The 15,186-nt window shown below is 47.2% G+C and overlaps 1 protein-coding gene across 19 annotated transcripts in view; it reads left to right on the top strand.

The window, feature by feature from the left end:
* PGPEP1L (pyroglutamyl-peptidase I like) overlaps positions 1 to 15,186 on the top strand; it is an 83,588-nt gene that overhangs the window by 51,517 nt on the left and 16,885 nt on the right. For 8 of the 19 annotated variants that reach the window (XM_052659613.1, XM_052659626.1, XM_052659619.1 and 5 more), the window contains 2 exons: positions 11,183 to 11,305; positions 13,307 to 13,529. In XM_052659613.1, coding sequence (XP_052515573.1) covers positions 11,183 to 11,305; positions 13,307 to 13,529 — 346 coding nt within the window. Of the gene's footprint in view, positions 1 to 9,028; positions 9,141 to 10,607; positions 10,723 to 11,182; positions 11,306 to 13,306; positions 13,534 to 15,186 lie in introns of all 19 variants that reach the window. The other 11 variants (XM_052659628.1, XM_052659629.1, XM_052659611.1 and 8 more) reach the window with 4 other exon arrangements.

Here is a 15,186-nt window from a genome sequence, read left to right as displayed (position 1 = left end):
CAAGATTGCCGGGAGAAATATCAATAACCTCAGATATGCAGATGACACCACCCTTTTGGCAGAAAGTGAAGAAGAACTAAAAAGCCTCTTGATGAAAGTGAAAGAGAAGAGTGAAAAAGTTGGCTTAAAACTCAACTTTCAGAAAACTAAGATCATGGCATCTGGTTCCATCACTCCATGGCAAATAGTTGGGGAAACAGTGGAAACAGTGACAGACTTTATTTTGAGGGGCTCCAGAATCACCACAGATGGTGATTGCAGCCATGAAATTAAAAGATGCTTGCTCCTTGGAAGAAAAGTTATGCCTAAACTAGAGAGCATGTTAAAAAGTAGACACATTACTTTGCCGACAAAGGTCTGTGTAATCAAAGCTATGGTTTTTCTAGTAGTCATGTATGGATGTGAGAGTTGGACCGTAAAGAAAGTTCAGCGCCGAAGAATTGATGTTTTTGAACTGTGGTGTCAGAGAACACTCTTGAGAGTCCCTTGGACTGCAAGGAGATCCATCCAGTCCATCCTAAAGGAGATCGGTCCTGAATATTCATTGGAAGAACTGATGATGAAGCTGATACTCCAATACTGTGGCCACCTGATGCGAAGAGCTGACTCATTTGAAAAGACCCTGATGCTGGGAAAGATTGAAGGCGTTAGAAGGGGATGACAGAGGATACGATGTTTGGATGGCATCACCAACTCAATGGACCTGAGTCTGAGAGAGCTCTGGGGGTTAGTGATGGACAGGGAAGCCTGGCATGCTGCAGTCCATGGCGTTGCAAAGAGTCGGACACAACTGAGCAACTAAACTGCCTGATAAAGTGTTTCACTTCAGTTAATGGGCTTCAAAATTAATACTATCCAGTTTTAATTAAACGAAGCCTCAAATTATGATCAAGGAATCCTTACAAAAAGGATCTTCAAAAAACCCACAGATACAAGATAACATGATGCAAACCTGAACACCTGTGAAAACAGCCAAGTGATCCTTTATGTAACCTCATCTGAGTTCTCTGCCAAGTCACATTGTGATGTAAAAACAGTAACAGTCTAATAAGAAATTGGCCAAAAAGAGGGAAGAATTCAGGGAACCATTATAAATACAGATGTACATATACTTGTATGTAAAATAAACATGAACAGTGAAGCACACGTGAAAAATGTATCATGCCTTGAGACCTGAAGATACCAGCTACTGTGTGTGTGTGTGTGTGTGTGTGTGCATACTAAAATCTTTTCATCAACAGTGGCATGTGGTCAAAAATATTTGGAGACAACTGCTCTAAGCAGAGGATCAAGCATTACTGGGTCACTGTTGTTCATTACTGGACTTTTGGAGGAAAAACCAAAGACCTACAAGACCTTTTAGAACTAACACCCAAAAAAGATGTCCTCTTCATTACAGGGGACTGGAATGCAAAAGTAGGAAGTCAAGAAACACCTGCAGTAACAGGCAAATTTGGCCTTGGAATGCGGAATGAAGCAGGGCAAAGACTAATAGAGTTTTGCCAAGAAAATGCACTGGTCATAGCAAACACCCTCTTCCACCAATACAAGAGAAGACTCTACACATGGACATCACCAGATGGTCAACAGAGAAATCAGATTGATTATATTCTTTACAGCCAAATATGGAAAAGCTCTATACAGTCAACAAAAACAAGACCAGGAGCTGACTATGGCTCAGATCATGAACTCCTTATTGCCAAATTCAGACTTAAATTGAAGAAAGTAGGGAAAACCGCTACACCATTCAGGTATGACCTAAATCAAATCCCTTATGATTATACAGTGAAAGTGAGAAATAGATTTAAGGGACTAGATCTGATAGATAGAGTGCCTGATGAACTATAGACTGAGGTTCGTGACATTGTACAGGAGACAGGGATCAAGACCATCCCCATGGAATAGAAATGCAAAAAAGCAAAATGGCTGTCTGGGGAGGCCTTACAAATAGCTGTGAAAAAAAGAGAGGCAAAAAACAAAGGAGAAAAGGAAAGATACAAGCATCTGAGTGCAGAGTTCCAAAGAATAGCAAGAAGAGATAAGAAAGCCTTCTTCAGTGATCAATGCAAAGAAATAGAGGAAAACAACAGAATGGGAAAGACTAGAGATCTCTTCAAGAAAATTAGAGATACCAAGGGAACATTTCATGCAAGGATGGGCTCGATAAAGGACAGAAATGGTATGGACCTAACAGAAGCAGAAGATATTAAGAAGAGGTGGCAAGAATACACGGAAGAACTGTACAAAAAAGATCTTCACGACCCAGATAATCATGATGGTGGGATCACTAGTCTAGAGCCAGACATCTTGGAAAGTGAAGTCAGGTGGGCCTTGGAAAGCATCACTACGAACAAAGCCAATGGAGGTGACGGAATTCCAGTTGAGCTATTTCAAATCCTGAAAGATGATGCTGTGAAAGTGCTGCACTCAATATGCCAGCAAATTTGGAAAACTCAGCAGTGGCCACAGGACTGGAAAAGGTCAATTTTCACTCCAATCCCAAAGAAAGGCAATGCCAAAGAATCTTCAAACTACTGCACAGTTGCACTCATCTCACATGCTAGTAAAGTAATGCTCAAAATTCTCCAAGCCAGGCTTCAGCAATACGTGAACCGTGAACTCCCTGATGTTCAAGCTGGTTTCAGAAAAGGCAGAGGAACCAGAGATCAAATTGCCAACATCTGTTGGATCAGAGAAAAAGCAAGAGAGTTCCAGAAAAACATCTATTTCTGCTTTATTGACTATGCCAAAGCCTTTGACTGTGTGGATCACAATAAACTGTGGAAAATTCTTCAAGAGATGGGAATACCAGACCACCTGACCTGCCTCTTGAGAAACCTGTATGCAGGTCAGGAAGCAACAGTTAGAACTGGACACGGAACAACAGACTGGTTCCAAATAGGAAAAGGAGTACGTCAAGGCTGTATATTGTCACCCTGCTTATTTAACTTATATGCAGAGTACATCATGAGAAATGCTGGACTGGAAGAAACAGAAGCTGGAATCAAGATTTCCGGGAGAAATATCAATCACCTCAGATATGCAGATGACATCACCCTTATGGCAGAAAGTGAAGAGGAACTAAAAAACCTCTTGATGAAAGTGAAAGAGGAGAGCAAAAAAGTTTGCTTAAAGCTAAACATTCGGAAAACGAAGATCATGGCATCCGGTCCCATCACTTCATGGGAAATAGATGGGGAAACAGTGGAAACACTGTCAGACTTTATTTTGGGGCACTCTAAAATCACTGCAGATGGTGACTGCAGCCATGAAATTAAAAGATGCTTACTCCTTGGAAGAAAAGTTATGACCAACCTAGATAGCATATTCCAAAGCAGAGACATTACTTTGCTGACTAAGGTCCGTCTAGTCAAGGCTATGGTTTTTCCTGTGGTCATGTATGGATGTGAGAGATGGACTGTGAAGAAGGCTGAGCGCCGAAGAATTGATGCTTTTGAACTGTGGTGTTGGAGAAGACTCTTGAGAGTCCCTTGGACTGCAAGGAGATCCAACCAGTCCATTCTGAAGGAGATCAACCCTGGGATTTCTTTGGAAGGAATGATGCTGAAGCTGAAACTCCAGTCCTTTGGCCACCTCATGTGAAGAGTTGACTCATTGGAAAAGACTGTGATGCTGGGAGGGATTGGGGGCAGGAGGAGAAGGGGATGACAGAGGATGAGATGGCTGGATGGCATCACGGACTCGATGGACATGAGTCTGAGTGAACTCCGGTAGATGGTGATGGACAGGGAGGCCTGGCGTGCTGCGATTCATGGGGTTGCAAAGAGTCAGACACAACTGAGCGACTGAACTGAACTGAACTGAACCAAAGGAGATTGGGCATAGGCTGGACATTTGTCAAACGTGGAGAGCGGAACTTGGCTTGTTAAGGAAAAGAGTGTGACCCTGAAACGATCCTGAGGTTTTCCAAGCCCTTGGTGAGAGCTGTGGTCAGCCCTAAACAGCTGACCCCAATATTGTGGTGGCATCTCCTTTGTGAGGACTCTCTGGAATGGCTCCCTTATTTTAAACTCATCCTCAGTTTCCTTATCTGTAAAATGGTGACAAGGTTAGGGGCTGGTGAGGTGCTGGGGCAAGGGTGCTGCTGGGGCAGCTAGTCTGATTATCAGCCAGACTATTTGTTAAGCTTTTAGAACCGCAAAAATACTACATACACCTTAAAAATGTTATGACAAATACAGAAAGAAATGAGAATCTCCCCTAATTCTCCTTGTTTTCAGTATGTTCCTGTTTCCATAAATGGCTGCAAAAGACAGTCTGAGATCCTTATTTTTAAACTGATTTCTTTTCATGGGTTTTCCTGTGTCAATCCACCCTTTGTTAAATCATTTAGAATAGCTGCATTATGCTCCACTGGTGGCTGTCCTGTAGTTAATACGTCAGACCCCCTGTCACCTCCACGGCTTCTTCCTGTGCCTGGTGAGCCCCTCCCAGCTCTGCCCCTAGTTTCTGTGTCCATGGGGCACCTCCAGCCTAGATGGGCCTGGATCTCCAGGATCAGCCGATGGTTCCCAGGTTCCTTCCAACCCTGCAGGTCAAGAAGAACCGGCTATCGCTTCCTCTTCCATTGTCAGCCGGCAGACACACACACACAGGCACACAAGACCCTCAGCCAGAGCCCAGCACAGAGGCCCCAGGAGGGCCTCTGCCACATCCACATCTGATACCTGATGGACGAGTGAGCAAGAGAAGGAGGGAAGGAGAAGGGAAAGAGGGGGGAGGGAGGGAGGAAGAGAGGGCAGAAGGAAGGAAGTAGTGAGGGAAGAAGGGAGGAGGGAAGGCTGTTTGCACACACCTCCGAGCTCCCACTCCTTAATTTGTTTCCCTTGAACACTCTCGCTAGTCCTCCAAGCTCAGATCAGAGGCCCCTCTGGGCAGTCCTCTTAGGCTGTATCTCCACATGCATGGTCTTGCTTAACTTTCACAGCAGCCCTTGTGAGGGAGGTCCTATTTTTATGACATTTTGCAGATCAGGCAACTGAGGCTTGGCAAGTTTCAATAATTTGCCCAAACAGTGACAGACTTTATTTTCTTGGGCTCCCAAATCACTACAGACAGTGGCTGCAGCCACGAAATTAAAAGATGCTTGCTGAGTGCCAAAGAACTGATGCTTTTGAATTGTGGTGTTGGAGAAGACTCTTGAGAGTCCCTTGGACTGCAAGGAGATCCAACCAGTCAATCCAAAGGAAATCAGTCCTGAATATTCATTGGAAGGACTGATGCCGAAGCTGAAACTCCAATACTTTGGCCATCTGATGTGAAGAACTTACTTATTGGAAAAGACCCTGATGCTGGGGAGGATGGAAGGCAGGAAGAGAAGGGGATGACCAAGGATGAGATGGTTGGATGGCATCACCAATTCAAGGAAATGAGTTTGAGCAAGTTCCAGGAGTCAGTGATGGACTGGGTAGCCTGGCATGTTGCAGTCCATGGGGTCGCAAAGAATCAGAGACGACTGAGCAACTGAACTGAACTGAGCTCCTTGGAAGAAAAGCTATGATGAACCTAGACAGCATATTAAAAAGTAGAGACATCACTTTGCCAACAAAAGTCTGTATAGTCAAAGCTATATCTCTTCTAGTAGTCATGTATGGATGGGAGAGTTGGACCATAGAGAAGGCTGAGCACCAAAGAATTGATGCTTTCAAACTATAGTGCTGGAGAAGACTCTTGCGAGTCCCTTGGACAGCAAGGAGATCCAACCAGTCCATTCTAAAGGAAACCAACCCTGAGTATTCATTGGAAGGACTGATGCTGAAGCTGAAGCTCAATACTTTGGCCACATGATGTGAGGACCTGACTCAAAAGACCCTGATGCTGGGAAAGATTGAGGGCAGGAGGAGAAGGGGATGACAGAGGATGAGATGGCTGGATGGCATCACCAATTCGGTGGGCATGAATTTGAGCAAATTCTGGGAGATACTGAAGGGCAGGGAAGCCTGGTGTGCTACAGTCCATGGGTTGTAAAGAGTCGGACAAGACTGGGCAACTGAACAACAAACACACGATAGGAAAAGGAAGGCATGGGGTCTAAGCCCCTTCCTAACCCCTAATACTCGAAGGTCCTCAGACTCCCACAGCCCAGTGCAGCCCAACACAGCCCTTGGAACCAGAACCAGGAGTCTTGCGATCACGTCCCATTCCTATACTCCACCTCCTGTGAGAATGTGAACCTCCCAGACAGGCCATGCCCCAACAGAGGACCACATTGCAAGCACTCGAGAAGTCTGAATGAAGAAATCCTTTCCTGCTTCATGGTACTAGCCAGTCTCCCATTAGATGAGAGAAGACTCAGATTGTGGGAAAAGAGCAATCATTTTGCAGCACCAGCTGGTGCCGCAGCCTTGGTGGATTTGAAAAAAATTCAGAGAGCAACTGAGTTCTCTTTGTTAAACCTCCGTGTGTTCCTGGCGGCCAGATTTTGGATGACATGGAGGCAGGAAGAGTGGGTGGAAGAGGCAGAAGGTGGGGCTCCCTTATTCCCGAAGGCGTTTGTGACTGGTGGGGTTCAGGCTTTTTGAAGGATTGTGGGCCTGGCACAGGCTCTCAGATCCCCACGGAGCCTGGTGATTCCTCTGGCAAGAGCAGTACCTTGAATTCCACTTTGGTAAGAGTTATACCAGGCTTTGTCCCTGGCCCCTTGAGCACAAAACACTCTGCAATTCTAGGTGAGAAAGTGTGCCAGTCTGGAAGGTACAAACTCCTGGCTCCCTCTGCATAGAACTGGCACTCTCTTTGCTAAAACTACCAACCCTCCTTGGCAGAAAGGGTGGTGGCAACCAGTGGCCTGCCATCTGCTTATGCAGAATATTCTACTCCCTGCTTCTGACAGGCTAAAAGTAATCAATTTCTAATAAATATCACTTTTAATAAATCCCTCTTGTATGACCTTCTCCAATTAATATGGACTAATTATGTGTATTGGGCCTTCATATAAAGCCCCAATTATGTGACAGATACTGTGCTGGGCACTTTTTGTGAGTCATTTAAGATTTGGGAAAGCCCCTCCCACTTTTATTTATGCCCATTTCACAGATGAGAAAACAGAGGTACACCAAAGCTAAATAACATGCCCACATTTGCCCAGTGAAAGGTGGCAGGACTTCCCTGGTGGCACAGTGGGTAGGAATCCACCTGCCAATGTCCCCTGACATGGGTTCAATCCCCGCTCTGGGAAAATCCCACATGCTGTGGAGCACCTCTGCCTACCCATGACTACTGAGCCTGCGCTCTGGAGCCCATGAGCAGCAGTTAGCAAGCCCGTGTGCCGCAAGTACTGAAGCCTCCATGCCTAGAGCCTGTGTTCCTCGACAAGAGAAGCCCCCGGTCTCTGCAACTCAAGCCCGAGCAACAAAGACTCACTGTAGCAAAAAAAAAAGAAAAAAGAAAAGGATGGCAGAGCCAGGTTTCAAACCTGTATCTCTCTGACTCCAAAGTCCATACCCTTTGGAGTCTCACTTTATGGGGTCTCACTTTGCATGTGCCCCCTTATCGCCCTGTACCCTCCTCATTCCAGGCTTAGGCTGCTGATGACCACCAGCTTGGTTTAGTTTTTGTAAAATGCTATTGTCTGCCATGGGTCACAGTGTAGATGGCCCAGGGCACTGTGTGTGTGTGGGTGTGTGTCGTGCATGCGTGCTTGCACGCGTTAGAGAGAACACATGCTTGAGGGAGCAGAGCATCCACGTGAGACAGTGTCTGGAGACTCTGCGTGATTGCAGGTTGGAAAGAGTTCCTCAGATTCCCAAATCAGTTTCTGACTTCAGTCCCAGGTTGGCTGTGTCACTTTCAAGAGTTATAATGAGCTGGATGGATGAACTGGCATGTATCTGAAACTCAACCAGGACTTATCTCGTTACTGGCTGGAAGCTCCCCTGTGTTAGTCAGCTTTAGTTCAGTTCAGTTCAGTCGCTCAGTCATGTCCAACTCTGCAGCCCCATGAATCGCAGCACGCCAGGCCTCCCTGTCCATCACCAACTCCCGGAGGTCACTCAGATTCACGTCCATCGAGTCCGTGATGCCATCCAGCCATCTCATCCTCTGTCGTCCCCTTCTCCTCCTGCCCCCAATCCCTCCCAGCATCAGAGTCTTTTCCAATGAGTCAACTCCTCGCATGAGGTGGCCAAAGGACTGGAGTTTCAGCTTTAGCATCATTCCTTCCAAAGAAATCCCAGGGCTGATCTCCTTCAGAATGGACTGGTTGGATCTCCTTGCAGTCCAAGGGACTCTCAAGAGTCTTTTCCAACACCAAAGTTCAAACGCATCAATTCTTCGGCGCTCAGCCTTCTTCACAGTCCAACTCTCACATCCATACATGACCACAGGAAAAACCATGGCCGTGACTAGACGGACCTTAGTCAGCAAAGTAATGTCTCTGCTTTTGAATATGCTATCTAGGTTGGTCATAACTTTTCTTCCAAGGAGTAAGCATCTTTTAATTTCATGGCTGCAGTCACCATCTGCAGTGATTTTGGAGCCCCCCAAAATAGAGTCTGTCAGTGTTTCCACTGTTTCCCCATCTATTTCCCATGAAGTGATGGGACCGGATGCCATGATCTTCATTTTCTGAATGTTGAGCTTTAAGCCAACTTTTTCACTCTCCACTTTCCCTTTCCTCAAGAGGTTTTTTAGCTCCTCTTCTCTTTCTGCCATAAGGGTGGTGTCATCTGCATATCTGAGGTGATTGATATTTCTCCCGGCAATCTTGATTCCAGCTTGTGTTTCTTCACGTCCAGCGTTTAACAAAATACCGCAGGCTGAGTGGTTTAAACAACATGCATGTATTTCGCACAGAGAAGTAAATGAAGTCTAAGATCAAGGTGCCAATAGATTTGGTTCCTGGTGAGAACTTTCTTTCTGACTTAAAGATTAGTATCTTCTGGCTGTGTCCTGCCTCAAATGGCAAAAAAAGAAAGGCTCTGGCCTCTCTTCTTCTTTTAAGAGCGTTAATCCCATTATGTGGGCTTCCGAGGTGGCTCAGGGGTAAAGAATCTGCCTGCCATTGCAGGAGACACAGGAGATGCAGCTTCGATCCCTGGGTCAGGAAGATCCCCTGGAGGAGACCGTGGCAACCCACTCCAGTATTCTTGCCTGGAGAATCCCATGGACAGAGGAGCCTGGTGAGCTAGAGGCCATTGGGTTGCAAAGAGCCAGACACACCTGACCTAGTATGCATGCATACATGCATGAAATCCCATCATGCATGACCCTACCCTCATGACCTCATCTAAACCTTAGGGTTTCAACATATGAATTTGGGTCGGGGACATATTTTTAGTCCATAGTTCCCTCTCCTAATACCAGTACAGCTGACCACACAACCCAGTGAGCTCTGGATGACTGCAGACTTCATCAGAGCCATCCAGGCAGCCTGGGAGGCCTGTAGCCCCAGGAGGCCTGTAGCCCATGGAGGTGTAGTTATCTTTCTGTCTGCTCTCTGTCCTCAGTGCAGGGTGTCTGTTGGCTCCATCTGTTGCCTCCGTCTGTTGCTCCCCTTGCTCAAAGGGCTCCAGGGGAACCAGCAAGCCCCTGGACTTCCAGCCCCACAGTATGGGTGACAGTGGTCACCTCTTTCCAGGGGACGCTGGCTGCTCCTTAGCAGAGTCCCTGGAGCTGGTGACATGCAGACCTGCCAAGGTGCCAGCTCCCCATGTTGGGACAGCTGGGAGGGAAAGAGGTCGAGGGTGACACTCTAGTCAGGAAAAGAAAATGCGTCAGGAGGATCCTGGAGGATAATTCCTTGGTAATCCTTGGAGAAGTTCGTTTATACTGGTCTGCAGTTCCTTATCCACATTTCTGATATCCAAAGATCTCTAAACATTAGATGTTCTCCTTAATCTAGTTGATGGCAAAAGGTGAGCTGAGCTGGTGTGAGGCAAAGTGTGACATCTGTATTTATTTCGCCTAAATTGCCTGTTTCTATTTCCTGCCCTGAAATGTCAAGGTGGCCGGCTGTGGAGTGCCGCCACACTCAGAGTTCCACTGGAATCCAGCAGGGGAGGGATTCTAATGCCAGCTTGTAGTCTAGGCTGTTTGAGCACCACATTGGAAGCTTGAAAAGAAACAGCTGATAAGCAGAAGCAGGACCTTTGGGCACTTTCTTTAAATGCCAGCTCCCCGAGAGCTCAGCTGGTAAAGAATCCGCCTGCAATGCAGGAGACTCCGGTTTGATTCCTGGGTCAGGAAGAGCCCCTGGAGAAGGGAGAGGCTACCCACTCCAGTATTCTTGGGCTTCCTTTGTGGCTCAGCTGGTAAAGATCCTCTCGCAATGTGGGAGACCTGGGTTTGATCCTTGGGTTGGGAAGATCCTCTGGAGAAGGGAAAGGCTGCCCACTCCAGTATTCTGGCCTGAAGAATTCCTTGGACTGTATAGTCCATGGGGTTGCAAAGAGTCAGACATGACTGAATGACTTTCACTTCACTTCACTTCAGTGTCCAATGTACTCCACCCCACACCTATAACTATAAACACCATGGAGAAATACAGTTTGGCCTTCCTGAACTTTCTGCTTTGGCAGTAGTGAAGCCATCAGCCTGCTGGAAAGCACTGCCTTAGAGAGTGTCATGGGTGGGGTGTTGTTATAAAGCAGAAAACCCGGACAGAAAGACAGACACGCACAAAGGGGTGATGGTGTGAAGACCGCAGTTATGCTGCCACAAGCCAAGGACTACCGGGAGCTGCCAGAAGCTGAAAGAGGCAAGGTAGGCGCCTTCGGCAAGGTTCAGAGGCAGGATCACCCTGCTGACACCTCGGTTTTGGACTTCCATCTGCAAGACTGAGAGGTGATGAATTTCTGTTCTCAGCTCCCGGTGCACCTCCCTCTGCTTTATACACCCTTCTCCAGCTTCTCCATCTGGCTCACCCTCGTCTGTCCCCTAGAAGTATCCTGCATCCCTTCTGTGAACTCCGTCCTGACCTGCAGACTGGGTCAGGCATGACTCTGGGGTCTGTGCACCTTGACAAGAGCAACTATATGGGCCCTTGTGCGGGCAGCAGGAGCTCCGGCCCCCTGTTGACCCCTCGCCTCTGTGGGAGCTCCTTGAGGGCAGATCCAGGCCCCTAAAGGCCCCAGCAACGAACTGGATGGCCCTAAGCTTGGCTTGTCAGGAGCTCCCTGTGGCCCTCCAGCGGGCAAGGTGACCCACCTGTTTCTTTCTGCAGGAACTCTCCAAACTGGGCCTGGGGAGTGACATGGACGTAGAGCTGCAGACTCTTCAGCTGCCGGTGGATTACAGGGAAGTGAAGCAGAGGGTCGCCAGAATCTGGGAAGACCTTCAACCGCAAGTAAATGACAGTGAGGGAGGCAGGGGGGCTGGGAGCAGGAGGTGGGCTGATTATGTGTGGAGACCCAGAGCCTGTGAACCCCAGGACCCTGGTTCTAGGGTTGATGGCTCAAGTGAACCCTGGCCCCTGCCCAGCAGTAACAGCCCAGACAATTTCAAAAGGGTCTGGTTATAAAAGTTTGAGATGAAATACATAGTAGAATCTTAGAATAAGACTCTGGAAAGAGAGAAGGAGGAAAGGAAAAGGAAGCTTTATTCCCAGCCTGGACTCAAAGGTAGTTCCCACCTAACACAAAGGCCCTTGGGTTAGTCCCAGCCAGGCCCTTGCAGAGCAGGTGAGTTGTGAGATGGGGTGTGAGGCAAGGACCTCTTGGCCTAGGAGAGCATTTGGAGGGTGCCCCCAACCAGGAGGTGCTGCCCCACCTGGGGAGGCCCATTTCATCACTTCCAGAATATCGTATCAGAACAGAGTTACTATGCGTGAAACTGATACAAACATCCCCCAGATATGAAGACCAGATGATATTAATAGAACAAACACCACCAGACCTTTAAGATGATACACCAATGTTTTGATAATATAATGAGCTATTTTTTTTTCAAAGAGGAAAAATAATCAGCTCAGAAGATTCTAACAGTATTTTATTGGACTGTTTTTGATGAAAGTGAAAGTGGAGAGTGAAAAAGTTGGCTTAAAGCTCAACATTCAGAAAACAAAGATCATGGCATCCGGTCCCATCACTTCATGGGAAATAGATGGGGAAACAGTGGAAACAGTGTCAGACTTTATTTTGGGGGGGCTCCAAAATCACTGCAGATGGTGATTGCAGCCATGAAATTAAAAGATGCTTACTCCTTGGGAGAAAAGTTATGACCAACCTAGATAGCATATTCCAAAGCAGAGACGTTACTTTGCTGACTAAGGTTCGTCTAGTCAAGGCTATGGTTTTTCCTGTGGTCATGTATGGATGTGAGAGTTGGACTGTGAAGAAGACTGAGCGCCGAAGAATTGATGCTTTTGAACTGTGGTGTTGGAGAAGACTCTTAAGAGTCCCTTGGACTGCAAGGAGATCCAACCAGTCCATTCTGAAGGAGACCAGCCCTGGGATTTCTTTGGAAGGAATGATGCCAAAGCTGAAGCTCCAGTCCTTTGGCCACCTCATGCGAAGAGTTGACTCATTGGAAAAGACTCTGATGTCTGGAGGGATTGGGGGCAGGAGGAGAAGGGGACGACCGAGGATGAGATGGCTGGATGGCATCACTGACTCGGTGGACGTGAGTCTGAGTGAACTCTGGGAGTTGGTGATGGACAGGGAGGCCTGGCGTGCTGCAATTCATGGGGTCGCAAAGAGTCGGACACGACTGAGCAACTGAACTGAACTGAACTTCCTTTATTAAACTTTCATAAAAGAGATGGAAGCTTCCAGGGAAAGACTAAGCTTCTCCTGGTATAGTCTTAGATAACAGCTGGGATCCTCAGGGAAAATGGGAATACACTGCCGTATAAGAAATAGGAAAATATTTAAATTAGATGCCACGTAGGTGTCTATCTCGGAGAAGGCAATGTCACCCCACTCCAGTACTCTTGCCTGGAAAATCCCATGGATGGAGGAGCCTGGTGGGCTGCAGTCCATGGGGTCTCTAAGAGTCGGACATGACTGAGCGACTTCACTTTGATGCATTGGAGAAGGAAATGGCAATTCACTCCAGTGTTCTTGCCTGGAGAATCCCAGGGACGGGGGAGCCTGGTGCGCTGCTGTCTATGGGGTCACACAGAGTCGGACAAGACTGAAGCGACTTAGCAGCAGCAGCAGCAGGTGTCTATCCAGTTATTTTTTGTTCCAGCACATTCATCAAGGGGGGCAGGCAAGGGATAGGTGTGATGATGGCACATTTTGGGGGTTGGGATGTCTTACCCCCCAGAGCTCTCCCTCTGAACCATCTGGAGAGCAGCGGGGACCTCAGTTTCCCTAATCTTCTGCCTCCACATGTGCTCACACAGTTCGTTGTGCATGTGGGCGTGGACCCCGCCGCCAAGGCCATCTTTCTGGAGCAGTGCAGCAAGAACCGAGGCTACCGGGACGCCGACATCCGGGGCTTCCGGCCCGAGTGTGGCGTGTGCCTTCCAGATGGCCCAGAAGTGATCGCGTCAGAGGTCAGCATGAAGGCGGTCAGCAGGCGGGCAGCCGTGCAGGGCGTGGAGGTGGCCTTTTCCCGAGACGCGGGTAGGTGAGTTCTGATACTGGGCTTGCAGGGGAGGAGGGAGGGCTGAAGTGGCCTCTGACCAAACTTCCTCCCAGGTTGTGCCATCCTGTGCCATCCTGCTGGGTGCTTGGAGCTGCCCAGAGTCGTCATGCAGACCCACATGTTGCTCACTTCTGCCTAGGACTGATTCTAAGGACCTGCCCACTCACTAGCCTTTGGCGGCTGGCAGAAGAGAAGGGGTGGGTAGGGGATGTTGAGAGCCACTAACATTTTGTGGATGACTTTTTTTTTTTGGCAGTATTTTATTCTTTTTTTTTAATTGGGTGATAATTGCTTTACTGTGTATGTATATATATATATATCTCACCTCCCTCTTGAGCCTCCCTGCAAGGCCCCCTTTCTTCCTCCCCCTCACACCCCGCTAGGTCTCACAGAGCACCAGGCTGGGCTCCCTGTGTTACAGAGCAGCTTCCCACTGGCTCTGTTTTACACATGGTGGTGTATATATGTCAATACCATCCCAGTTTATCCCATGCTCTCCTTACCCCACTGTGCTCACAAGTCTGTTCTCTCCATTCCTTCCCTGTGAACAGGTTTATCAGCATGGTTTTTCTAGATTCCTACATATGCTTTAATATAGTATATTTGTTTTCTCTTTCCCACTTCATTCTGTGTGACAGGCTCTAGGTTCATCCACTTTACTACAACTGACTCGAGTTCATTCCTTTTTACAGCTGAGTAATATTCCATTGTATATGTGTACCACAACTTCGTTATCTATTCATCTGTCAGTGGACATCTAGATTGCTTCCATGTCCTAGCTGTTGTATATAGGCCGCAGTGAACATTGGGGTTCATGTGTCTTTTTGAATTGTGGTTTTCTAAGGGCATATACCCAGTAATGGGATTGCTGAGTTACTTTTATTTATTACAGCAAAATTGTGAATTAACCATTCTAGTTTAGCCTCAGATGAAGATTAATTTTCCTTTGTTTCTCCAGATTCTGACCCCCTAGGAGGTAGTTAATTCTCCTTCAAAAGAATGAATGAAGAAATCATTACTGAATTAAATCATATGAGCCTTATTCAGGCCCTAGCATAGCCTTGGAAGGTTCTTGCTTTATTCAGTGGCCAACGAATTGAGAAGCAAGAGCTAAGTTCATAGACCAACCTCTTGCCCACCTGATGAAAGGGATTTAATTTTAAAGATAAGACAAAGGGAGGAGGAGTGAGGCTAATGATGGGGAGGCATATGCATTAGTCTACCTGGGAAGACTTTTTCTGGGGAGTAGGATGCCACTCTGCTTTTATGCTTTTTATAGTCCTTAGTGGCTGGTCCTGACCACCAGCAGGTGTGTGGCCTAATTAGCCTAAATATTAGGCTAATTTAGTAAAATTAATGTATAATGAGACTCAGGGTTTGTTGGAGGTCAGGTTCCTGGCCATCTTGGTCCCAACTGGTACCATCTTGTTTGTTTGTAGCTTTCTTTCTTATCCTTGAATCCTTTAACTTAAATATTTATGTTAACTCCTGCTAAAGTTGGGGTCTGGCAGGTTTTGAGCAAAAATCTGGAACACTTCTGGCAATAACACCATCCCCACCTCTTCCTAGTTACTTCTTCTCATTCTTGAGGGCCACTGAAGGGTGAAGGTCTGACTTCTGAAGCTGCTTCCTGCT

The sequence above is a fragment of the Budorcas taxicolor genome, chromosome 21 (assembly GCF_023091745.1).
Source record: "Budorcas taxicolor isolate Tak-1 chromosome 21, Takin1.1, whole genome shotgun sequence".
NCBI lineage: Eukaryota > Metazoa > Chordata > Mammalia > Artiodactyla > Bovidae > Budorcas > Budorcas taxicolor.
This window is presented reverse-complemented; position numbering and strand designations above follow the sequence as displayed.